General features: G+C 45.3%; 1 protein-coding gene across 2 annotated transcripts in view; it reads right to left on the minus strand.

Moving 5' to 3' along the window:
* The window catches only part of MCF2L2 (MCF.2 cell line derived transforming sequence-like 2), a 196,014-nt gene extending 169,119 nt beyond the window's left edge, over positions 1-26,895 (minus strand). Inside the window, exon 1 of one of the 2 annotated variants that reach the window (XM_087933538.1) lies at positions 26,446-26,895. In XM_087933538.1, the coding sequence (XP_087789664.1) occupies positions 26,446-26,524 (79 nt within the window). In that variant the 5' untranslated portion in view covers positions 26,525-26,895. The remainder of the gene's footprint in view (positions 1-26,445) is intronic. The other variant, XM_087933537.1, reaches the window with a different exon arrangement.
* Between the last annotated feature and the right edge of the window lie 677 nt (positions 26,896-27,572).

The raw sequence follows: 27,572 nt of genomic DNA on the forward strand, positions 1-27,572 counted from the left end.
CTTGTTCTACTCTACCCTGCTCTGCCCAGCCGGACTTTGCCCTTTCCCAGTTTCCTCCTACAGCCAACGGAGCCACACTCCTACTCCCTGTCAGCTGTTCATTTTCCTCCTCAAGACTCGGACAGGGGCATGACAGGTAGTCCTCGACTTACAACTGCAATTGAGCCCAACATTTATGTTGTTAAGTGAGAAATTTGTTAAGTGTGTTTTGCTCCGTTTTACGACTTTTCTTGCCACATTTGCTAAGTGAATCACTGCAGCTGTTAAGTGAGTAACATGCTTGTTAAGTGAATCTGGCTTCCTCATTGACTTTGCAAAAGGGGATCACGTCATCCTGGGACAATTGCAACTGTCATAAATATGAACAAGGCATCACACATCCAAATGTAAAGCACATGACCATGGGGATGTTGCAATGGTCATAAGTGTGAAAAATGGTCATAAGTCACTTTTTCAGTGCCATTGTAACTTTGAATGGTCACTGAATGAACTGTTGTAAGTCGAGGACTACCTATAGTACGCGTTTCATCTCTGAAGGTGTTTAGAAAGAAAACTGTGATGACCCAAAAGGGGCGTGGTATAAAAGCAACAAAGTCACAAAAGTAGGTAGTCGCTTTAATACTTCCAAGATGGCCCCCAATGTCCAGTTATCATCGGCTGGAGAAAAAAACTCTCCCAAGAACAGTTTTTAAAGGGAAGAAATTCCGTCCAAACTCAAAAGTACATATAAATTATAAATAAAAACCAACACAAACCACACTACAGCAATTAACGAGACAGGGCAGGATAAGAGATTGAAGACGTCAAAAGATAATGAAACATACACACTTGGGAAGACACCAGAACTCATATAAGACTTGACAAACCAAAATAATTTAACACTTTGCTTCCAGCAACTTTGCGTGTATAGTTTGCCTTTTTAAACAGTTTTCCCAACTGCAGCCAATGAAGGGGATCGGGGCCCTTTCCTCCCCTGTAAACCATGCAACTCATGTTGCTCCCTTATCCGTTCCTCCCTGCCGTCCCTAGGATGAAGAGGGGGTGGGCCTGGGTCTTCCTCTGAATGCCCAGCCGGATTGTGCTCTTCCCCAGTTTCCTCCACAGCCGACGGAGCCGAACTCCCATTCCCTGTCAGCTGCTCCACCTCTCCCTCAGAATCATATTCCAACAGGAGCATGACAAGAACGGATAACCACCACTGGAGAATGAGCTAAACCAGGGGTGTCAAACTCGCGGCCCGGCAGGCTGGATGTGTCATGCATTGGCCATGTTCACGCCAGTTTAGCAAAGGGGGAAAAAGGTTATGATACGTCATGTGACAACGGCAGTTTGCCACCCATGAGCTAAACCCTCCAGCAGGGGGGGTTGGACTAACTAAAGATTCCTTGAGATTCTTTCCAACTCTACAATCCCATGACTCAATGACTCAAAACTTCACCAGCTTTTAAAGTTTTGTGGAATGCAGAGCCATTAATGATTAGTGTCTATCACAATGACGTGTGATTGAAGGCCTCTTTCTGACCCAGCAAAATTTCTTCCCTCTATGTTTTGAAAGATCAGGAAGATCCTTTTAAACAAAAGGCCAGGACTTCCTTGTCAGCTTTGGCATAAAAATATAAATATTGATCCACCTTAGACAGGACATCAATGGCATTAGAAATGTAACAGGTCTCAACATCAAAATTCCAGGGAGAAGACATTTATAGCTCTGCTTTGAACTTGAAATGGTTTTTTTTTAATCAGCAAAAGAACAATTATAGTGAAGTCAATACAGCCAGAGCTATTCCAGTGAAGTAGATGGCAAACCCAATACATTTTTTCCAACTTGTATTTTAAGCAACACAGTGAGACTTCTGCAATAGGTGGTAGGCTGACATTATATTTAAATACCCAGACAATGAGTATCTGTGTGTTTAAATATGTAAAAATGAAACCTACAATTGGGAGTTGCAATACAAATAGTCCTCAACTTATGACAATTGAGCTCAAAATTTATGTTGCTGAGGCATTTGTTGAGTTGTTCCCCATTTTACGATCTTTCTTGACCCAGTGGTTAAGTGAATCACTGCGGTTGTTAAGTTAGTAACTCGATTGTTAAGTGAATATGACTTCCCCACTGACTGTGAGAATGTCACAAAAGGTGATCCCATGACCACAGGGCACTGCAACCGTCATAAATATGAGTCAGTTGTCAGGCGTCTGAATTTTGAACAGGTGACCATGAAGCTGCTGTATTGGTCATAAATGTGAAAAATATTCATATATCACTTTTTTCAGTGTCATTGTAACCTTGACTGGTCACTAAATGAACTGTCGTCAGTCAAGGACTACTTGTAAGATGTCAGAAAACTGAGTCTTCCTACTCCAGGTGCCAGCCAGCCCTTCTTTCAAATGACTCCATTCCATCTTCCACCTATCAACACACAGCATCCCATGTTCCTTGTCCACTGATGCTTAATCTTCACTAACCATCAGTAGTAATAGTAAGCAGTAACTAACTGTGAGAGGGGTCTTGGAGTCCTAGTAGGCAACTATTTAAATAGGAGCCAGCTGTGTGCTGCAGCTGTCAAAAAAGCCAACTCAATCCTAGGCTGCATAAACAGAGGGATAGAATCAAGATCCCGTGAAGTCTTTATAATGTCTTGGTAAGGCCACGTTTGGAATACTGCATCCAGTTTTGGTCACCACGATGTAAAACAAGATGTTGAGACTCCAGAAAAAAGTGCAGAGAAGAGCAACAAAGATGATTAGGGGACTGGAGGCTAAAATCTAAAAAAAACGGTGGCTGAAATTGGATATATGTAGTTTAATGAAAAGGAGGACTAGGGGAGACATGATAGTAGTGTTCCAATATCTCAGGAATTGCCAAAAAGAAGAGAGGCTCAATCTATTCTCCCTCGAGCTGCTCGGATCATCCAGAGAGTGGGAGGTGCTCCAGTCTGCGTCTGTGTAGGCTGGACTTAATCATTAGGGAACGCTCCGCCCTCTGTCACATGGTCCCTTGTAGCCTCCCAGTTTATGCCCAGCCTTTGCAGAGTTAGGCTGTGTGTTTTGATTGTGCTTCCCACTCTTTGGCTGATTCAAGCAGGATAATATTTCAGTTCAGGTTTGATTTAAGCTCATTATTTCCTTAGCCTCTGCGCATCTGGGGGTGTCTTGAGACTTAGGGTGTGCGTTTTTCGCCCCCAGGAGACTGGGTGGGCAGCTTAGCAACACTTAGTGCTAACACCCACCCCACCCCCCCACTCCCCCCCTCTGCCATTTATTTCTTTTTTTCTTGCCTTGCTGTCCTGGTGCCTTTCTAAGGTCTGGAGCCTTTTTTATACTGGTTTTCCCCCACTAACGCCAACTTCAGCATCCTCGCCCTCATGGCTTGCAGGATGCACCCACCCTGAGCCGCCCGCTTTGCCTTTCACTGATTTCCAGGCGGCCGCCATTTTGGGTGCTGCCTCATGTCCGGGCGACATTTTGCAGGCCTCCTATTGCTGCGACGTTCTGCTGGCCCTAGGCTTAGGCTCCCAGGCCTAGTAGGGCTGGTTTCTCTATCTCCCTCTCCCAGAGGGGAAAAAGAAAGCTGTTCTTTACTCTTTACTCTGTTAATGGTTGGTGTAAGTGTTGGCTTCCAGCAGATCTCAGGGTGGGGAATTAGAAAAGCAGCCACCCCTCCCTGAGGGGGAAGCTGCCTGAGGCCTTGTATTGCTGGCGTTGATTTGGCTGATTGGCTTCTCTTCCTTTTACCAACTGCCAGGTTGTTATTCAGTCTAATACAGAATATCTTCATATTTCCTTACATGGGTAATCCAATCTCATTCAATTGGCATTTTTTCTCTCTCAGATTTGCTTAGAGAGACCTAGCTTCCATCACTGTCGCTGCAGTGTGTTTTCCTGATCCTTATCCTGGTGGGATATAATTGTACATTAAAAGTCTATATCTGTGGCAGTTTAAAAAAAAAAATGTTTTTTTTTGGTCATATTTTCAGATTATTCATTGCAAATTCCAAAAGGGGGTGCGGGCCAGTTTCTGGATACCCGGCCTTACCCAGGTCGTATCCTAGGCGTGCCAACCGCCTGTACACACACACACACATATAAATATATATATATATATTTCTATATATTCATTTTGATACTTCTGTTGTTTTACCATGGCAGATGATAACCCTAACTCCCGCCATTCTTTGAAGGTGAAATCTAAGTCTCATCATGTGCGCAGACAGGCTAAGGAAACCTCCCAGGAGACTTCTAAGGCCTCTCAAAGGGACGCCTTAAGGCGTCATAAGGCACTAGAGAGGGAGTTCGATAGGCGCTCTAGGGTGACTCAACCATCACCCCCAGCCGCCCCTTCTACTTCCAGGCACCCCCACCCTCCAGTTTGTTCCCCTCTCTCCAGGCACAGCTCATCCCAGGAGTCTCACGACCCTGGACCAGCTACCATCCGGATGCCTGAAGCAACCTTCACTCCCACGGCCGCTGGCCTGAGACAGGAGGACCCACCCACGATTGAGATTCCTGAGTACATGAGAACTTGGATGGAGCAGGCTATTCAACAGGGGATAGCTCAAGGCATGCAGCAGATGGCCGGATCAAGCCTTCCTCAGACGGTTCCCGCGCAAGAACCGGTGCCAACTAGGTCCATGCCTGCCCTGGACCCTGCTCCTGGTCAGGTACCCTCCCGGGGGCCAGCCCTCTTCCAGAAAGGGAACCGGAGGAGGGAATGGAAATTTTAGACCAATACAGGGAGGAGGAGCACCTTGAATGGGGAACCACCTTCCATGGGGAACCCTTTTCAGATTTAGACCCGATGGAAGCAGAGTTGTCGGAGGACGAGGGCCTTACCCCCGGCAGCCTTCCTTTGTGGAGTTATTCAAGCCCCACATGTTTAAGGCCAAGAACACCTCGGGCCTGGCCACTCAACTTCCCCCTGTCCCCCACTCCTCTGGGGAGGAACCGGAGGATGCAATGTTCAAATAGCCCATGGTGGCCGAGGATGTGATTCCCGCTCCTCCCATTTTCCACGATCTGGTTTCCAACCAACTGGGTTTTACGGGGGGCTCCTCTGGCCCCATCCACACAGGATAAGAGGTTCTTTAACCTCGAACCGGGTTTCTGCTCCCTCCTCAATACCCCGGAGGTGGACGAGCCCATTGTTGGTCTCGCCTCTTTCTCCTCCCCGAGTGACCCACTGGAGGCCCTCAAACCCGAGGATAGGAGGTCTGAATTGGCCTTGCGGCGGGCTCATCTAGCCGACGCCTGGGCAATTAGATCGGCCACCGCAGCCTCCTTCTTTACCAGGTCCTCTATCCGGTGGCTCCGTCAACTGAAGGCCCACATCCCTCCATCCAATACACAGGCGCTGCAGGACATTGCCAAAATCACAGCGGCGGCAGAGTTCTCAGCGGACGCCACGTACCATTCGGTTAAATTTGCCTCCTGGGCGTTAGCGTCCCAGGTCACTGCCCGCTGCCTGCTCTGGCTCAAACCATGGCAGGCGGAGCGTGAAGAATAAGGTCAAGCTGGCCTCCGCCCCATTAGAGGGGAGAAGCTCTTTGGGCCGACCCTGGACCCTCTCTTGGCCAAAACTAGGGGAAAGAAGAAATTCCTTCCTCCTCTTTTTCGGAGGCCTGACTCCCGAGCCCCTCAGACCTTTCAAGAGGATCCTCCCGGTCCTTCTACCAGTCCCCTTCCCCCAGGTACCGAGACCTCCCTCGTATAGAGCATCATATTCCCAGGATCGTTCCACCCGAGCGATCGAAATAGGAGGGGCGGAGGATTTAAGCATCCCTTCAGGGGTTCCGGGGAGACCCTTCTGGCGCTCCAAATGAATCCTCTTTTTCCCCCATTGGTGGTCAGCTGAGGCATTTCGCCGACCTGTGGGATTCTACCACTTCCGACAGATGGGTCAGGGACTCCATCAGGTTTGGACTCGCTCTGGAGTTCAACTCTCAACCTCCCGAGTTCTTCATGTCATCTCCCTCCTCTAGGGACCCCTCCAAACGCAAATTAATGGATGCGGCCATCCATCACTTACTCTCCATCCAGGCCATCCAGCCAGTTCCCCCTCTCAGCGAGGGCAGGGTTTCTATTCCCACCTCTTCGTGGTTCCCAAGTCCTCGGAAGGATGGAGGGCTATCCTGGACCTCAAACGGCTCAACCGCTTCCTAAACCCCGCAAATTCAAAATGCTCACCCTCCAATCCATTTTGCAGGGTACCAGGCAAGGAGATTGGCTATCTTCTATAGACCTCTCTGAGGCATACCTCCACATCCCAATTCGGCCTTCACACTCTATAAATTCCTTAGATTCTGTTACAATCACCACCATTTTCAATATGTGGCCCTTCCCTTTGGGTTAGCCTCCGCTCCCAGAGTTTTCACTAAGATCCTCGCGGCCCTGGCAGCTCGCTTAAGGGACTGCCCGGTCCGTCTCCACTGCTATCTGGATGATATCCTCATCCTGTCCCATTCACAATCCCAAGCAAAGCGGGACACCAAGACTACTCTCTCTCGCCCTCCACGCCCATGGTTTCCTGGTCAACCAAAAAGAGCCAACTGGTCCCTTCTACCCGAATTGCCCACTTGGGGGCCATCATTGACATGGTGCAGGAAAAAGTGTTCCTTTCCCGGAAAGGCTTCAGAGTATTCGAAATTCAATTCAGGTTATTCGCCGATCAAAGAGGGCTTCTCTGTTAGATTTATCTAAATTACTGGGAAAAATGGTTTCATGCATCTCTATTATTCCTTGGGCCCGTCTTCATACCAGGTCACTGCAGTGGCTCCTGCTTCCGTTTCAAAGGTCCGGCAGAAGCAACTCAAAATCCTCCATCCAAAGGTCCTCTCGTCTCTCCTCTGGTGGACCAACCCTGCCATCAACAGGGGTCATCTCTTCAAAGATCCCCAGCATCTCGTCATCACCACAGACGCCAGCCTGAGCGGCTGGGGCGCTCACTTCCAGTCCCTTACAACACAGGGCAAATGGTCCCATGCAGAGCGGGCCTGCAGCATAAACTGGCTGGAGCTCCACGCCATCCACCTGGCCCTCCGCCACTTCCTGCCTCAGGTACGCGGGTGGCACGTCCTTATTCTCATGGACAACGTTACCGCCAAGGCCCATGTCAACAAGCAAGGCGGGACCCAGTCTATTCGGTTGATGAGAGAGGCCGAGGGACTCTGCCGTTGGGCAGATCAAAGCAGAACACATTTCGGGCCTCAAACACCTGAGCGGACTGGTTAAGCAGGGCCACCGTGGACCAGTCCAGTGGCGCATTCATCCATCCCTTTTCAGGGAGGCGACCATGATCTTCGGTCTCCCATTAGTGGACCTCTTTGCATCCCCCTGCAACTCCCAGCCCCCGGACTCCTGTACGCCTTCCCCCGTTAGCTTTGCTTCCCAGGGTCATTCAGAAACTGATCCAGGAGAAGGCAGATCTGATTTTGGTGGCCCCCTATTGGCCCAGGCGACCATGGTTTGCAGACCTCCGCAACCTCTCGGTGTCTCCCCGTGGAGAATCCCTCCGGACAGGATCTCCCTGTCTCAGGGGCCCATTCAACATCCGGAGCCCCAATGGCTCCAACTAACCGTGTGGAGGTTGAGCGGGAAAGTTGAGGAAGGAGAATTTATCTGACCAGGTCATTAACACGATCCTGGCCGCCAGACGGCCTTCAACCAATCGGATATACGATGCCACCTGGGTCAGCTTGCAGGTGGTGCCATTCATCCATGGTCAACCCGCTCTTGCCTTCAGTGGCCCAGATTCTGAATTTTCTCCAGGATGGGCTCAAAAAGGTCTCTCACCTAATACCCTGAGACGCCAGGTAGCGGCCCTCTCAACTGTCGTCTCCGGCGACAATCTGGGTCCTCTCTCTGCCATCCCCGTATCAGGGCCTTCCTAAGGGGGCTACTAACCTCCGTCCCCCTGTTGTGCACCGGTACCCCACTTGGGACCTTAACAAGGTCCTGGTGGCCCTCACCAAACCGCCTTTCAAACCCATTAGAGAATCCTCTCTCCAAATTTTGACCTTTAAGGTAGCATTCCTGGTGGCAGTTACCTCGGCTCGCGAATTTCGAGATTGCTGCCCTTTCGGTGAGAAAGGACCTCTGTATCTTCCATTCCGATCGGGTGGTTCTACGCCCGACCCGATCTTCTTGCCCAAGGTCAATTCAGCCTTCCACAGGGCTCAGGAGCTTACACTCCCAAACTTTTGTCCCCATCCTTCAGGAAAGGAGAAACAATGGCACACCCTAGATGTCAGGCGGGCCCTCCACATATACATTAACCGCACGCAACCCTTTAGAAGGTCAGAGTCTTTATTTCTCTCCTTCCAGCCCAAGTCCTTAGGCCACAAGGTGTCCCCTTCCACCATCAGGCGATGGATCAGAGCCACCATCGCCAAGGCTTATTGGTCTCAGGCCTTGCCAGTTCCCAGTGGGATTACGGCGCATTCCACCAGGAGTGCGGCCACCTCTGTGGCCTGGGCCACCCAGGCTCCAATCTCAGACATCTGTCGGGCCACCACTTGGGCTTCCCCCTCCCCTTTCATTAGGCACTATAAGATTGACATCTTTGCGTCGGCTGCGGCCTCGTTTGGTAGACGAGTCCTCCAGCGGGTCATCGAGGACCCAGGAGAGCTTCCACCCCAGACGGATTCCCTCCCGTAGGACAGCCAAGCTTTGGTATGTCCCACTCTCTGGATGATCCGAGCAGCTCGAGGAGAATGGGCGTTGGTCTTACCTGACACGCCATTTCTAGTCGAGCTGCGAGGATCATCCAGCCCCACCCTTTTTAATTTTTTTTCCGTCTGGGGAACCTTGTTTCAGCCAATGATACTTTAGGTCTAGTTAGATGAGAGTTAGACGACTTTCCTCCTCTCTCGACTTCGCATAAACTGGGAGGCTACAAGGGACCATGTGACAGAGGGCGGAGCGTTCCCTAATGATTAAGTCCAGCCTACACAGACGCAGACTGGAGCACCTCCCACTCTCTGGATGATCCTCGCAGCTCGACTAGAAATGGCGTGTCAGGTAAGACCAATGCCCATTCTCCAAAGCACCTGAGGGCAGGACAAGAAGAAACAGAATCGAGGAGAGAAACAATCTAGAACTAAGGAGAAATTTCCTGACAGAATAATTAATCTGTGGAACTCCAGAAGTTGGAGAATTCTCCAACTCCAGAAGTTGCCTCCAGAAGTTGTGAATTCTCCGACACTGGAAGCTTTTAAGAAGAGGTTGGAGAACCATTTTTCTGAAATGGTGTAGTGGTTTCCTGCCTAAGCAGGGGGTTGGACTAGAGCAGGGGTCACCAACCTTTTGGACCTCAGGGACCACCAAACTCATAATTTTAAATCACAGGGACCACTAACTGGTTCTGTGCGCGTGGCCTAATTTGTGGGTGTGGCTTGGTGGTCATGTGACTGGCTGGGCATGGCTTGTATGTAAATATTATAAATATTTACATAAATATTGAATTTTTTATAAAAAAAAAAAGAGCAACTCTTACCCAAAAATAGGCAAAGCAGGCAGGCACATTGAGTTGCTCACAGAATCACAGATTCATTCAGAGATCTATCTATCCGCGATTGGCTAGCTCAGTCTGTCACATAAAATTTGCTAGCAAGCAAACTCACAAAATTAACTCACAATACACCATATATGTAAATATTGAATTTTTTATTAAAAAAAGAGCAACTTTTACCCAGAATCAGGCAAAGCAGGCAGGCAGATTGAGTTGCTCACAGAATCATTCAGTGATCTATCTATCTGCCATCAGCTAGCTCAGTCTGTCACATAAAATTTGCTTGCCGTGAGTCTGCACTGAATAATAGAACCTTCAGTCCTAAGGGGGGTTCGGCTGTGCTTAAAAGCAAAACCAAAGATTTAAAGACTAGCTAGAAAGCAAGAAATCCAACCATTTCCTGCTTCCTAGCTAATCTTAATCTCCTGGCACAGCAGAACAACTGATGGTAGGAAAAAGGAAAAATAGCAATATAGCAGGCAAGTTTGCCGGGTAAGGAGTGAGTGGGCGGGGAGGGTGCCGCGGGCCATGTGGGTGGCGCAGCCTTGTGTTTGGGGGGCTTTGCTTTGTGGGGCTGCTCTGGGGATGAGATTTCTCTGTGGCCCACCAAAATTTTATCACAGCCCACCAGTGGGCCGTGGCCCACCGGTTGGCGACCGCTGGACTAGAAGACCTCCAAGGTCTCTTCCAACTCTGTTATACTATTCTATTTGTAATCATTCTACTGTTAAAATATTTTTGTGCACTTTTGCAAGCATTGAGTCTTCTCTGAGGATGCTGACGTCTTCTCCATGCCCATGGCTTAGTCTTAGAGCAGAAATGGCGAACTATGGCCCCTGTACGAACTGTGGACTTCACCTCCCAGAATTCCAAAGTCAAAGAGACGACAAACACCTTAGTTCAAGTTTCGCCATTTTATCCGCCACTCAGAAAAACCTTTAATGTACTAAGCTTCATATACAGATAATTCTCGAGTCGCAACGATTTGCTTAGCAATCGTTCAAATGTACAGTGGCACTGAAAAAAAGTTGCTTGTGACTTTTTAAACTGCACTTAAAACCTTTGAGGGCAGGGCATCCCCATGGTCACGTGATCAAAATCCAGACCTTTGGCAACTGACTCATATTTATGACAGTTGCAGCATCTTGGGAGTCATGTTGCAACGTTCTGACAAGCCAAGTCAATGGGGGAAGCCAAATTCACTTAACAACCGTGCGGCTAACTTGACAACTGCACTGATTCATTTAACAACTGCGGCAAAGGAGGTCGTAAAATGGGGCAAAACTCACTTAACTAATGTCTCACCGAGGAGCAGAAATTCTGGGCTCAATTTTGGTTGTAAGTCAAAGGCTACCTACCTGTGCGTGGAAAGTTCAGGTTGGGATCTTCAGCACAAGGTAAAGAGATGATACAGAGTTTTACCCAATTTCAAAGAAAGGGTTAAGAATCACCATCACTTTGTTTTTCCACTACCACAACTGAGCCCTCCTATTAGGAGTGATCTGTGTTGGGAGAAATTGTCATCTGGTTCCTATTCAGATGCCTGGTTTAAAATATTTCATCCTTTGGCTTTTCGATGATTAAAGAAAAAACCCTCAAGATTCTTAAACTCATTGAAATAACAAGCTTAGGCATACTTGAGGAAGATAGATGTGCTGATATAGTAATGTTTCTGCCATGATTTTCCCGCTGGTACTTTATGATTTTCATTTGGTGTTATCTGGGGGAGCTTTAAATCTTGGATTTGCATTTCATGAAGTGGATTTATCTTCACTCAGAGATATCTAGGAGAACCTCGTTGAACAAGACTGCAAATTTTGGGATGCTTGTGCCCTTAAAAGGAAAAACCCACCCTTTAAAATAGTGGCTCCCAAACTGTAGGGGAACCAGGAAACGGTTCCATGGAGAAAGATTTTTCAGCGGACCAGAGGGATCGTGGTTTAGCATTCTGCCTGCATCCCAAAGATGGAGTTTGGATTGTTTGCACGGCCCAGTTTCAGGGATGCCACGGCCTGGTGCCGGTTCACAGACCAGAAGTTGGGGGCCTCTGCTTTTAAAACTCACAGGACGCTAGACTTCCTGTATTGAAATGGATACCATATTTTATTTGTTCGTTGAAAGGAAAGTAGAGAAAATCGCGAGCTTTCTCAAATCTGATGCTTTCTAAATTAAACTGGCATAACCTTTATTTTCTCCACGGCTGATGCCTGTCCTGCATCAATGTTCTCAGACGCTACCTGTCTCCTGAGTCCTTCATCCTCTAAAGGGGTGACAGACACTAGCGGATTTTTCTCATTTTGAAGCCACCCTTGGAAGGATGCCAAAATAAGGTGTGAAACAACTCTGTCTGGTACATCAGTTGCATTTTTTTCACAGATCAGAGGGGCCTTCAGACACACACACGCCCTAGTCCAGGGGTCCCCAACCTTTTATGGTTAAATGAACCAGTGCCCACAGTAGTGGTCTTGGCAGTTTCGGCATCAGTCGGGCAAATGGTTTTGCCTGTGCAACCTAAATCCCATGCATGTGGAAATGAAGCTTCACACGCTTGCTTCGGTTGCAATCCAAGCGCACTTTTCAGCTTGACTACTGTAATGTTCTGTACATGGGGCTGTCTCTGAAGACTACCCAGTTGCTTCAGCAGGCCCAATGAGCAGCACAAGCAGTAATGGTCAGAGAGATAAACAGAAAATCAGTGTTGGAAGGGACCTTGTAGGTCACTTAGTCCAACCCCCTCCCCAAGTGGGAGACCCTGCATCATTTCTGACAATGGCAGTCCAATCTCTTCTTGAAAGTCTCAAGTGATGAAGTTCCCACAACTTCCGAAGGCAAAAGCTGTTCCATTGGTTGGTTGTTCTCACTGTCAGAAAGTTTCTCCTTGTTTCCAGGTTAAATTTCTCCTTGTTCAGTTTCCATCCATTATTCCTTGTCTGGCCTTCAGGTACTTTAGAAAATAGCTTGACCCCCTTCCTCTCTGTGGCAGCCCCTCAAATATTGGAAGACTGATATCATGTCTCCCCTGGTCCTTCTCTTCACTAGACTAGCCAAGCCCAGTTCCTGTAACCGTTCTTCATATGTTTTAGTCTCCAGTCCCCTAATTGTCCTGGTTGATCTTCTCTGTACTTTTTCTAAAGAGAAATGTGACATAAACCCCCAACACACTTCAACACTCTCACTAGACTCAATTTCAATTGTGAGGGAAGCACCCCCCCTTCCTAGAAGAATGAAACATTTTGAGGAATATTAAAAAGGCAGAATATTATATTTCCCTAAATGAAAAATGGAGAAACATGTTTTTTTAGAGGCAGAAAGCAGACTCACTCTTAATAGCACCCCACAGCACATATTTTGTGCCCATTAAGAAAGATTGGGCCAGCCTATCTACAAAACAAAAGACCCTCAGCTCCAGGATGATGGGATTAAGAAGAATAGGACATGATCCTTCAGGACATAATAGGATTAACCCACTACCATTTAGGAGAAGACACAGAGCTCACTACATTGCACAATCTCCTAAGGGTATTTCAGTCATTGCATCATCTCAGAGCAGTCCAAACATCAACCAAACCTGGGAGCTCAGACAAACACCCGGGAATGGTGCTTTGCCTATAGAGCCAGCTATGACCCCTTCATAACCCCTACATGGCCCCATGGGAGTCTGACGACAGCCAACAGAACATATGTTCTTGCACAGGAACAGGAAGCTCAAGTCCAAAGCCCAAGAGAAGGTATAAAACACCCCCCCCCCAACTCCATGCGGTCAGCTGCCCAGAGCCACATATGGTTCTGCTTTATCCTTAAACCCTCTTTCCAATCAGCCTCCATTTTGTCTTTCTCCCGGCTTGGAACTGAACCAGATGGATATTTTTCCCCACAATTGCAATTCCTGTTTTTGGTTGCCGTGAGCCTTCCGGAGTTGGCTCATACAAGTTTAATACATTACAGTATTATTTACTATTATTAAATGTAATTTTAATCTCCGACCAGCTGAAGACCACTTATGGCTGTCTTATTCTTGACCTGGGAATAAAATGAGGTTAAACAGTAGTAGTGGGGAAAAGACCCATAATCCTGATGCAAACGGCTGGAGATTCAACCGCCAAAGGGGCACAATTGGGTCATTAAGCTGGAATAACGGATTGAATTGTGACTGTGTTTTGCTTTTCCCACCCAACCCAGTTTTTATTTGGTATATTGGGTAGAAAAAAAACTGCATAAAACAATATCCAAGCTGACCTGGGCATATCCGGCTGTATACAATGCAGCACCATGAATAAAGTGGCTCAACTTACATTCCTAATGCAAATTATGGCTGCTAATCATGACAGATGCCTGTAATTCTCACGTAAAAGCGTAACAGGAAGGAAAGAAAATATTAAGCAACAGAGGAAGCCTTTTGGCACAACCCGTGCAAGCTTTCCAGTACAGGAAAACACAGCATTGAGATGTATGTATGTATGTATGTATGTATGTATGTATGTATATATGGCATTCAGCTTTGCTCGGGTATTTTCCCACGTCATAGTAGCTGTGCTTTTAAAGTTGTAGTGACGTTTCAGCAGAATCTCATCTGCCATCATCAAGCCTGATGATGGCAGATGAGATTCTGCTGAAACGCTGCACAACTTTAAAAGCACAGCTACTATGACGTGGAAAATACCCGAGTAAAGTCGAATGCCATACATGTAAGTACCAGCGAAAACTTAAGAAAACACACACACACACACATATATATATATATCATTTTATTGTGATCTGTTTTTTAAAAAAGCAATAACATGCAAGTACAAGTAGTCCTTGACTTACAACCATTCTTTAGTGACCATTTTGAGATTATTGAAAAAAGTGACTTACAACCGTTTGTAGAAAGTTAGCAACCACCCCTCTCCTAGAAGAATGAAATATTCTAGGAAATGTTAAAAAGGCAGAATATTTCCCCTAAAAGAGAAATAAAAATCTTAAAGGAAACAGAAACTCGGCCTCAGCTCCCTGCCCCCAGCAGATATTTTGGTGCCGGCCTATCTACAAGACAAAAGACCTTCACCCTCAGGACATAATAGGATTAGCCCTCTACCTATTTAGCAGCAGAGCTCACCACAGGGCACCTGGGGATATTACATCAGCCCAAGGTTCCACCAAACTTGATTCAGACAAACATGACTCCAAATGGGAGTGTTACTACAGCAACCAATAGAAAACATTTCTTGCACAGGAACAGGAAGCTCAAGGGCAAGGCCCAAGAGAGGGTATAGATCTCTCTCTCTCTCTCTCCTCCATGTGGTCAACTACCCAGAATCACACCTGCTTGATGGTTCTGCTCAGGGGTGGGATTCAATTATTTTAACAACCGGTTCTGTGGGCGTGGCTTAGTTGGTGGGCGTGGCTTGGTGGTAATGTGACTGCTAGGTGTGGCCAACTCAACATCACTCACATCGAGGCACGCATCTCCTCGCCTGGCCTCTTGTGACTGTGGGGATGCTGCAACAGTCGTAAGTGTGAAAAATGGTCATAAGTCACTTTTTCAGTGCCATTGTAACTTTGAATGGTCACTCCACACAAGCAGAGTACCAGCAAAGGAGGGGGAAAAAAACTCCAGAGAAGTTCCTGAGACAGGAAGTCTAGTCCTGCCAAGAATGTAATAAGGATTAATGGAGAGACAGTTTCTGTAAGCAACACCAGAATGTTTCCTTCCTGCCTTCCTTACAGGATTAGGCCAGTAATTTCTTCTAACAACCGCTTCTCTGAACTGCTTAGAATGTTAACAACTGGTTCTAAAGAATAGGTGCGAACTGGTAGCATCCCACCCGTGGTTCTGCTTCACCATTAAACCATCTTTCCAATCAGCCTCCATGTTTCCAGTGTCTTTCTCTCCACTTGGAACTGAACACAGCTGGACATTTTTTCCAACACATTTTTCACACTTAAAGACTGTTGCAGCATTCCCATAATCAAGCTCAGCATCTGGAGACTTTATTAAAGCATTGAGGGTTCTTGTTGTTGTTTTTCTTGTTCACGATTTCCGGGATTTTATTTTTACATTACTTCCAGGTTAGGCTATACTCCTGGAATTTCATGGCGATCTACCAGCTAAACATTTACCAGATTACCCTGCAAGATGAGCCAGGTGCTAAGAGATCAATAACAAGCAAAAAAATTGCAGTCAATTAACAGCCATCCTGTCCCCATGAAATAAAAAGCAATCATGTAATAACCAGAGGAAGAGTAGACTTTGACAGCCGTTAAGATATATGGGCTTGTAAAAGGCTTTGGAAAGGAGCCATTTCCACCGCCATAAAAAGTGTCCTTTTCCTAGCCTCTACTAAGCTGATACAGCTAAATCATGATTCATAGTTGAATCTGTCACTGAGCAAATGTGGGAATTCAGAAGAGACAGTATAGGACTCTTGAGAAGTAGTTAAAGTGCAGGTGAGAGTGGTCCAGACAAAGGACAGGAACATGTATTAAATAAATTCGGAATAAAGTTTTCACATGAATGCATTTTCATCCTGTCGTGGACAGATAAGAGCTTATATGGTTGATCTTCCCCTTTTTCTACGAAAATATTTATCAAAGCTATGACTCAACTGAGACAGGTAACAGTGCAATGGTAAAATGTACCTCCCCACACAGAGGTAGCCCTTGATTTACAATAATTCATTTAGTGCAGAGGTCTCCAAACTTGGCAACTTTAAGACTTGTGGACTTCAACTCCACGAATTCCTTAGCCAGAGCTGGCTGAGGAATTCTGGGAGTTGAAGTCCACAAGTCTTAAAGTTGCCAAGTTTGAGGACCCCGATTTAGTGATTGTTCAAAGTCACAGTGGCACTGAAGAAAGTGACTTATGAATGCTTTTCACGCTTATGACCGTTGCAGCATTCCCCAGGGTCATGTGATCAAAATTCAGATGCTTGGCACCTGGCTCCTATTTATGACGGTTGCAATGTCCCAGGGTTACGTGATCCTTCAGACAAGCAGAGTCAACAGAGACCTCAGATTCATTTAACAGTCTTGCAGTTAACTTAACAAGTGCGGTGATTCGCTTAACAGTTGTGGCAAGAAATGTCGTAAAATGGGGGCAAAACTCTCTTAACCATTTATCTCGCTTTAGCCACAGAAATTTTGGACTCAGGTGTGATCATAAGGCGAGGACTACCTGTGTGAGCTGCATTCACTGCCAACTTTGCAAGGTACTCCCCACACACGAGAATTGTTTACAGGACCCTTGTAATAAAACATTCTCAGCCGAATTGACCATGGTAACAGATGAAAGAATAAGACAGGAAGAAACAGCCCAAGAAACTATGTGATCAAATATATATATTGAGAGGGGGAGAGGGAGGGACAGACAGACACAGAGTGAAACAGAGGAGGGAGGGACAGACAAGGGGGAAGGAGAGAGAGACAGAGGGAAGGAGGGAGACAGACAGGAGAAAGACAGACAGAAACAGAAAGTGAAACAGAGGAGCAGGGTGGAAGAGAGAGGGAGGGAGGGAGGGACAGACAGAGGGAGGGGAAGAGAGAGAGAGACAGAGAGGGAGAGAAGGGACAGGAGAGAGACAGAAGTAGAGAGTGAGACAGGGGGAGGGTGGGAGAGAGAGGGAGGGAGAGACAGAGAGAGAGGGGAAGAGAGAGACAGAGAGAGGGAGGGAGACAGGAGACAGACAGAAATAGAGAGGAGACGGGGAGGGAGGGAGAAACAGACAGAGGGGGGAGGGAGAGAAACATAGAGACAGAGAGAGGAGGGAGGGAGACATAGACAGGGAGGGAGACAGAAACAAAGTGAGAGGGGAGGGGGAGAGAGGGAGGGGGAGACAGACAGAGGGGGGAGGGGGGAGAGAGAGAGACAGAAGGAGGGAGGGAGACAGGAGAGAGACAGACAGAAACATAGAGTGAGACAGAGGAGGAAGGAGGGGGAAAGGGAGAGACAGACAGAGTGGGGAGTGGGAGAGAGAGAGACACAGAGAGAGAGAGACACAGAGAGAAAAATGCTATTTAAATTATTCCATAGCTGCAGATCATGGTGCTGATGAAAATCTACCCTCGTCTGCTTCAGTTACACATCAGCTACTACTTCGGATGTCTTCCAGTATACCCCACTTGTTCTCTATCAATCACAATATTTTCTTGCAAATGCTACTTACTGCAACTCCAAGCCAGAAAATAGAAAGATAGAAATCAAAATACAAGTTCCAAATAGCACTTAACATCATAGTAGTCTAATGTGCAGCAACCATATATGTAGCTAACCCTTGAAGTGAAATGTTTTCAAAGGAAAGTTACCTCCTGAAAAAGCACCTGTGGTTTACCTAAACCTGTGATCATTAGGGTCACTTTACTCAATACCAGAGGTGGTATTCAGAAGGTTCTGACCAGTTCTGGAGAACCAGTAGCGGAAATTTTGAGTAGTTCAGAGAACCGGTGATAACCTTCCCTCAGGATTGGAGAAGGAATGGAGATTTTATAGCATCCTTCCTGTCACGCCCACCAAGCCATGCCCACAGAACTGGTTGTAAAAAAACCTGAACCCCACCACTGTTAAATAACTTTTTGGGTCACCTTTTGTACAGATCCCTCTTCATTTTTCTACTTTGTCTGGATAAAACAAAGGAAACATTTACTGCTTTGAAAATCTATGTTAGATAATGTATCAAAAGTATCAGAAGAAGGAAACTTTGAATTAAAGTTGCAAATCGAACTTTGTTGAATGAAGTTTCCAGTAAGGTTTTTGTTTGAGGTGGGTTGGATAAAACTGCACAATATTAAGTCCCCAAAGAACCACTGTTTAAATTCTACTTGCAACTAATTGCTGAAAACCCCAACAGGGCAAAATAATCTAACCAGGAATCTGTGACAATATAATTCCTTCAACCCTTTCAATGCTTATGCGGTAATAATCATTCCCTTTACGGCTGACAAATAATGTAACCAAATAGTGTGGGAAAAGACTGAATACAAATGTGGTGGGTTGTTGTTTTTTTTGCACCTAGCTCATGGCCTGAAGCTGAGAGAAAGCCTGACAGTGGTTAGTGGCATTTGTTAGTGGTTATTTGTATTTCCTATTCTGCCCAAATATTCAGAAGTAGTTGGAACAATAGCAGAAAGCAAGAAAGATTTGCCCTTTTCCAAACAAATGTTGTCTAAACTTTTTTCTTAGAAATGTGCTCAAACGTTCCTGGTACAACTGTGGTTTTTATTTTTTTTTCTTAATGTTTTTATTCAATATTGCTTGTTTGAGTTACGCTACGAACCATTTTGAACCAGTTAAAACTATAAGCCATTTATTTGAATTTTTAGTGTTAACCTTTTTATTGAAAAAGGATTCCATTCCATACTGATAGGTTAAACTCGCTGCTTTGCCATCAAACAGTATCCCCCTTCAACTTTTGCTTCAGGTAATGTTTTACAGAAGAATTATTCTATTCCCCGCCCCCTTGCTGGTTCTTGTATAATTTGCAGAAAGGAGAATTTTGCTTTTACATCTAACAATATTAAAAGTTTTGATGTCATCCATGCATTTATCTATGTTAAATGTCTCTCAGCCTTAGCAACTGTGAGATGGGAGGAATTCAACTCTCAGAATTCTAGGAGTTGAAATCCATGCATCTTACAGTTGCTAAGGTTGACAAATGCTGATTTACGTACAGGACTTATAAAATAAATTTGTCTTTTTTGTGTGTTCTTTCACCATCAACCACTCGATCTACTTGTCTTTCCTTGCTCAATTAAATTCTAAAAGAATATATTTCCACTGGGTTTTTTGTTTTCCTCCAGATGGAGTGCTGCGGCAGATCAAGGAATAAGAGTGATAGTAAGACACGCAGCAGAAGAAAATAAAACCCGACTTCAGCCATTGTACCTGGGTGAAAGGAAAAGAAAAAGAAACAAACCACCTGGAAACGTTGTATGGAGATCGAAGTGTTGGCTTGGAAATTTGGGGATTTTTAAAAAAAGACCTAGAAGTCTAGAAGTTAGGAAGAAATGTGATATGATAGTTACTTAACAGAAAGAAGGGAGGAAGGCATTAGGGGAAGCCACCCCACAGAAGAATTAAATATTTTGGGAAATATTAAAAATGGCAGAATATTATATTTCCCTAAAGGAGAAAGGGAGAAACATGTTTTGAGAGGCAGAAAGCAGCCCCCGAGTCTTTCTTAATAGCCCACAGCAAATGCCAGCAGTTAAAGTGATAAAGAGCTTATTGAAAGAAGCAGACAACTATCTAGATGGCTCCATTCATAAGCAAAGCAAATACTGCCAGCAGAAGCCCATTCAAGACAGGATATTTCAAAACTCCCTGTGGCAAAGTTTGACAGCTAACAAAAGCAGAATGGTAGGATTAGAACAAGCAGCCCCTCACCCAAGATCCAACACAGGACAAAAGCCATTAGCCACAATAGGAATTGCCCAACACTCTTTCAGAAAACAACCCCCTTCATTGCACCTCCTCCCCTGAACAGTTCAAACTTCAAAGTCACAGAAATCTATAAAGATCCATCCACTCATTCAACCGTTTTGTCAGCTGTCCCAGAACAACATCTTGCTGCTAGTTCTGCTTCATCAATAAACCAACTTCCTTTCCAATCAGTCTCCATGTTGTTTCCAGCGTCTTCCTTCCAGGTTGGAAACTATGTGGCTGGGTTTAGTTTTTTGGGGGAAAAATAAGAGGAAAAAAATCTGCCTCTGCCTACCAGCATCCATCGCCATTCATCTGGCTAGTGTCCTGTCAATGTGAGAGAGTTGAGGGCTGTTTGGAAACTGAAACAGTATTTTCTGTGTGAGCAAGGAGGAGACAGCAAGGAGCCTGGGCGTGGCTTAGGTCAACTGTTCTGTACTAAGCTGCCTGCTTGCTGTGAAACTAAAACTGAAACTCCTCTCCTCTGCTTGTGTTTTGCATTTGGAACAGACTTCTTTTCAGGTGGTGAGGGGGAGTAGAACTTCTTAGCATTAGAGTGTGTTAATAATAATATAGGAAATACTAATGCTCTGATGATCATTTTGAAAAATCCTTACTTAGTGAGCACCTAGAAGCCGAGGAACATACGTGGCAAATTTCAAGTTTGTAGGCTTTACGGTTCTAGAGATTTTGTGATGATGCGCGAGTGTTATTTCGCTTTTATATATATAGATAGATATATAAAGGTATTGCATCTTTTGCCAGTGTTATTCACTTAACTACAATAGTGTTACTAATGTAACAACTGTAGTGATCCACTTAACAACTGGGGCAAGAAATGTAAAAAGGGGAAAAATTCATTTAACAACTGTCTTGCTTAACTACAAAAATCTTGAGCTCCATTGGACTTGTAAATTGAGAATTCCCTGTCACAAGGGAAAAGAAACAGCCTTTACAGAGAAATATCAGTGGCCTTCCTTTGCTTGCAACACTCTGTTTTTAATTTACTTACCATTACTCTTATTCGTATTTATTATTTACAAATCACATTTAGATGGAGGCCTCTCTCAGACAAAGCAACTCTTTGAGAGAAATGGGTGGCCACATTAACTTTTAAGAGAAATGTAAGACAGAAACGCCTATCCTAGGAACTGCACGACCAGACTTTTCCAACAAAACTCCAAGCTAATTTAACCTAAGTAGGCCCAAACTGCATCAGTCAGCAGTGGCTAGAATCCAGCTATGTGATATTCTGCAGTAAATTGCCACCCTGACCTCATTGGCAAGAGAGAGAGAGGGGGGAAAAGAAATCAAATGCTCTCCCATTTGGAAGAAAGATGGAATGAGCATACAAGAAAATGTCCAGGAATTTCAGATGTGTATTTCCTCTTTTCAAATGAAATAGAACAGAACAGAACAGAACAGAATAGAATAGAATAGAATAGAATAGGGAATGGAATGGAATGGAATGGAATGGAATGGAATGGAATGGAATAGAATAGAATAGAATAGAATAGAATAGAATAGAATAGAATAGAATAGAATAGAATAGAATAGAATAGGGAATGGAATGGAATGGAATGGAATAGCATAGCATAGCATAGCATAGCATAGAAAAGAATAGAAAAGAATAGAAAAGAAGAGAATAGAAGAGAAGAGAAGAGAAGAGAAAAGAAAAGAAAAGAAGAGAAAAGAAAAGAATAGAAAAGAATAGAAAAGAAGAGTTGGAAGGGACCTTGGAGGTCTTCTAGTCCAACCCCCTGCCTAGGCAGGAAATCCTATACAATTTCAGACAAATGGTTGTCCAATCTCTTCTTAAAAACTTCCAGTGTTGGAGCATTCACAACTTCTGGAGGCAAGTTGTTCCACTGATTAATTCTTCCAACTGTCAGGAAATTCCTCCTTAGTTCTAAGGTTGCTTCCCTCCTTGATTAGTTTCCACCCATTGCTTCTTATCCTGCCTTCGGGTGCTTTGGAGAATGAATTGACTCCCTCTTCTTTGTGGCAGCCCCTGAGATATTGGAACACTATCATGTCACCCCTAGTCCTTCTTTTCATGGTTGAACTCACCACAAAGGTGCTTAGATGTTCATTTGGTATCTCATTTCTCTGAAACCCTTCCCCCACCATTCCTGAAGTGGAAAAACCTTCTTGCTTGAATTTATAAACATGCCGATACCCACAGATTTGATTTGGAGGATTACCTCTATTAGAGCCCCCCAAAATTCAGCAGTATTGGGGGTGGGGAAACCAGATAATCGCCAAGAAACTCTACACAAAGCCAGCTGTGAGCTCTTGAATTTATTTTCCCTATAATAATCTTTCCCTTTATTTCCGGAGCAACTTTTTACAAAAGTTGTCACAAGAGAAACATGTTAATAGAAATGATTACTTTTTACACTTAGTGAAAAGAGGGAGCTGAGCCTTAAATTGTCAGGAGGGGTAAGGTTTTTCTTTTTTAATGTTATGGAGATTAAGCCTATGCAAAGAAGGACATCTGATGCAAGCAAAGCGAAAATAGTTCAGCATCTGCATTGTACAGAATAGCAACAGCATTTAGACTTATATACAGACAGACATGGTCACGTGATCAAAATTCAGATGCTTGATTCATACTTAGGATGGCTGCAGTGTCCCAGGGTCATGTGATGATGATTCCCTTTTGCAAACTTCTGACAAGGAAAGTCAATGGGGAAGCAGGCTTTCACTGAACAACCATGTTACTAAATAACAGCAGTGCTTCATTTAACAACGGTGGCAGGAAAGGGGTAGTAAAATGGGGCAAAATTCACCAAACAAATGTCTCGCTTTGCAACAGAAATTTGGGGATTATTGCGGTTGTACATTGGGGGGTTTCCTGTACCTCCCCATAGCACATTACAGTACTCTCGGAGAAGTTTATCACGGCAGCATATCTGGGTCCTCATTTTAGCGGCCTCAGAAGGCTGAGCCAACCTTGAGCTGGTCAGCATTGAACTCCTGGCTGTGGGCAGAGTCTACCTGCAATGCTGTGTTCTAACCTCTTTTTCGCCAGGGCAGTCTAGATCAGAGGCTCCCAACTTTGTGGGCACCAGGGACCTGGGGAGAGAGGTTTTTTTCTGCAGACCAGAAGGGGCGTGGTTTTATTTGCGTCCTGCATCCCACGGATGGGGCTTTGCTTGTTTGTACGGACCAGTTTCTGGCATGCCAGGGACCGGTGTCGATCCATGGACTGGTGGGTTGTGTATTCCTGGTCTAGGTTACCTTAAAAAATTATGCTTTGCCACTGACTCCAAGCAAAGTAGAAGGTCATAGCTTAGCTAGCAACAGGGTGTCCACCAAACAAGGGTTAAAAAAAGAAACCAAGATAGCGACTACCATAGACCAATGAAAGCCTCACCTTCTTTTTCAATCTCTCTGCGTGTACAGGTTTTGCTCATGTGACTGTCTTTAACATTTGTATCTCCTTTTAATTTTCTCTGTTCCTTTTATTATCTTGTAAATTTTGAGGCATCATATTGTTTTGATGTAATGATACCAATACAGTATGAATTAAACGTTATCCACAAATTATTGTTTTGATAGCTTGGAGCAGGGGTGTCAAATTCAAGGCCCGGGGCCCACCGTGAAAACAGCAAAGAACCGGCCCGCGATGCCTCTGCCACCAAAAACCGTGCCCATGGGCCCTCCCAAGCTCCGTTTTCACTGGCAGAGGGTTGCAGGAAGCCGTCACAGCCGAAAATGGAGCTCGTGAGCCCGTTTTCCCTTTCACCACAGGTGCCCTGACACGAGTGACATTGAGCTGGCCACGCCCACTCCACACACACACACACACACACACCCAGCCCTCCGAGGTCAAACACAACCCTGATGCAGCCCTCAGTAAAATCGACTTTGGCACCCCTGACTTAAAGAGCATTGGATATATAAATCAAAAGAAATATCCCATCAATATTAATTACTGTTTAGAAAGTCTTGACTTTTTGTTTTCATTCCACCAAGAATATCCAGGAAAAGACTTTGATCATTAAAATTTTCCTGCCACATTGGGATCTCCTGACTGAATTTCACGGCACGACCAATGCTATTTTTCTTCCTCTATTTTCTGGGCGTGTCAAAATCCAAGGCACCAACCACAACGCTTGTCATCTACCAAAGTTCACAGTTCTCTCTCTGTATTTGTATGTGTGTGTGAGACCATTCCTGCTATTGGTCCAGAACAGTGTTTCTTAAGCTCAACAGCTTTAAGATATATACGGAGTTCAATTCCCAGAATTCCTCAACTGGTATTGTGGCCAAGGAATTCTGGGAGTTGAAGTTCACATATCTTAAAGTTATTGATGTAATGGGACACCACCAGGAAATCCATGAGCGGTAAAGCTAAGACTAGAAATCAAACCAATATTCTGAAAGGAGGCAGCAACCACCCACTTCCTTACTGCATCTAAGAAAACAGATGGAAGTCATCACAATCAAGCATGCCACACGCACAAAAAAGCTTCACCTTAGGAAATATTTCTCAATCTTGGCAACTTTAAGATGTAATATTGGCAAGTTTTAAGATTCTTCAACTGCCAGAATTCCCCAGGTGGAAAGGTGTGGGAGTTAATGCATCTTAAAATTTCCAAGGTTGCCTTAACATTGCCTTAAGAGAAAATAAATGAGAACAGTCATTCTAGTTAACTGCCTATTTTGAGAGATTAATAAGTGACAATCTAGGATATTCCAATCTTCCAGTGACACAGGCCTGCAAGCAGAGCATGGTAAAAAAGAAAATCAAGTTTGTGACTCTTGATGGTATAGCTGAAGTTCCACCTAGGACTGACTTCTTTTAAAAAATTCTGGCCTGCAAGAAATGCCTTCCGTCATTAAACCTTGATCTTCAGTTAGAGGTTTCCATCATCACCTGCTCTATAACAATTTGCCACATACCCAGGGGGAGCAGTTTAGCAATCTACAGCAGCAGTAAGGACAAAGAACATTCTCTACAGCAATGTTTCTTGACCTCAGCGACTTTAAGACCCTTGGACTTCAACTCCCAGCATTCTCCAGGCAGCATGCTAGGCTAGGAATTTCTGGAAGTTGAAGTCCAGAAGTCTTAAAGTTTGCCAAGGTTGGAGAACACCGCTCTATAGCAGATCCCATGATTTGGTTAAAATGTTTCTGCTGGAGAGCGGTCTTTCCCAAACTTGGCACCTTTAAAACTTGTGGACTTCAACTCCCAGAATTCTCCAGGCAGCATGCTGACTGGGGAATTCTGGGAGTTGAAGTCACAGGTCTTTAAAGTCACCAAGGTTGGGAAACACCCCTCTCTAGCAGAAACATTTTAGCCAAATCATGGAATTAGCAAAGGATGTTAATTTCTGACAAGCCCCACCCCCCTCATTTTATGCACTTAGTGGAGACGCAAGCAAACACACACATTTACACCACCTCTTCTGGCTGGAGAGCATTTTCAAACTCGGTTCTTTTAAGATACCACCCGTGGCACAGCTGTCTTTTCAATGAGCCAACAGCTTTACGAAGGAGCTTCCACAGCAAAAGTATCCTCCTCACCACCACCATTCAATGCTCTGAGTTGGATTAAAGACTGATCGGGGCCTGAAGATTCCTGCTCCCGTTGCAGACCTGGCATTGATGGCAGAAAGGCTCACCTGTGGGGAGTTGGGAGCCACTGAGTGGCGCTTTTTCTTTTTTGCTTTTTTTAACCTCCCTTCTCCTCCGCAGCTGTTTTGGCCTCCCAAAATGTATCAGCCAAAGGGGGCAACCAGGGAGGCGATTTCATTCAAAGCCAGGGAGAACAGGAATTCCTCTTGGGTAGTTTAAAAAAAAAAAAGCCACAGACACACACACATTAAAAATCCAACAGCATCCTAAGCTTACTGAGAACCCCTGGAGAGAAATCATGACTCAATTCCAACTCAATAAATAAATAAATAACAATAAATAAATAAATAAATAATAAATCAATCAATCAGAAAAATAGAAATCCCTGCTTTGCAGCAGTATATATATATATATATATATATATATATATATATATATATATATATATATATATATATATATATATATACACATACATACATACATATACATATATACATATACATACACACACACACACACACACACACACATATATATACATATATATATATTTGCAGTATATATCTTCCTCCCTTAATAAATTTTATAGATAGAGGGGGAGGGAGGGAGAGGAATAAAGGGGGGAAATAATATAATTAGATAAGAGATAGAGATATAGAAATATATAGGGATAGATAGATATCTATCGGCTGGGGAGGAAGGAAATTACACACAGACACACACATATATATATATATGATTTCCTTCCTCCCTGGCTCTTTCCACCCCCACCCACCCCCCATCCGTAACACTGACATACAAAACCTTCCCAACCTTCCGGGCATCACCCAAGCCGAGAGGGCGGCGATTTCACTCCCTGCCCCCCCCACCCCACCCCAGACCCCGCACCAAACGGGCAGAAGGCCCAACGGGTGGAGAAGGGAGCCCAGGCGACGCCAAGCGATGCCATCCTTACCCACATGGGTGATGACCGTTGCCAGGCGCTGGCTGAGTTCCCGATGCGACATCTCTTCTTCTTTCAGCCAGACCAGCATTTCACGCACCGGGGAACCGACGGCGCAGCCTCCGGACCGAGCCCGCACCTTTCCTCCAAAGACGCCTGCCGGAGAGGGAGGCAGCTCCGCCGCGGGGACAATGCCGCTGCCACTCCCACACCGCGACAAAAAAAAGAAAAAAAAAAGCCTGCCGGGATCGCACCTGCCTTTTTTTTTTTTACTTAGCACGGCCGGCTCTCGTATAACGTCCCCCCGCGGCGATGCTCGGCCGCCCGTCCGCCGGCAAGGTCGTTGCCAGAGCCGCTATGCATTTTGGACGCCCCCGCCCGTCAGTCGGTCCCAAATCCCAAACCCCGTCCCGCTACTGGGCCGGCGACGGCGACTGCCCGCATTGCTCCTCCGCTCCGCTCTTTGGCTCGCTCTGGCTGAAACAAGCGGAATCTACCCAGGGGTCTCCCCGCGCCTAACCCAGGAGAAACCATTCCCGGCTGCGGGGAAGCAAGGCTCGCCCCCCTCCCTCCTCCCCGCCTTTTTTATTTATTTTTATTTTTTGAATATAGAAAGTGGTCCCTAAGGATGTTTTCTGGGCATCTTTTTTTCCCCCCGCTCTCCCTCAGACCCGGTTTCTTCTCCCTCCCTCCCTCACGCCCGCCACTCCTCCTTTTTGGCTTTCAAGGAACGGCGGTGGTTGTGGCCAGGTTGGGCGACTTGTGTGAAGACGCTGCAAATGGGTTTTCCTGAGAGACGTGGCGGGCATGGGGAAAATAGGCAGTTGGTCCTCAGTACCTGGGTCCGTAATGACGATGGAGCTGGTGTTTGGGGATGATGGGAGTTGTAGGCTATCTATCTATCTATCTATCTATCTATCTATCTATCTATCTATCTATCTATCTATCTATCTATCTATCTATCTATCTTTTTAAAAGGAGATTGGAAGGCTATTTGCCTAAAATGGTATAGGGTTTCCTGCCTAAGCAGGGGGTTGGACTAGAAGACCTCCAAAGTCCCTTTCAACTCTAATAGAGTTGACTGTTTATCTTATCTTTATCTATCTATCTATCTATCTATCTATCTATCTAGCTAGCTA

Source organism: Pseudonaja textilis, chromosome 4 (assembly GCF_049901715.1).
Source record: "Pseudonaja textilis isolate UNSWEBS1 chromosome 4, rPseTex1.2, whole genome shotgun sequence".
Lineage (NCBI taxonomy): Eukaryota > Metazoa > Chordata > Lepidosauria > Squamata > Elapidae > Pseudonaja > Pseudonaja textilis.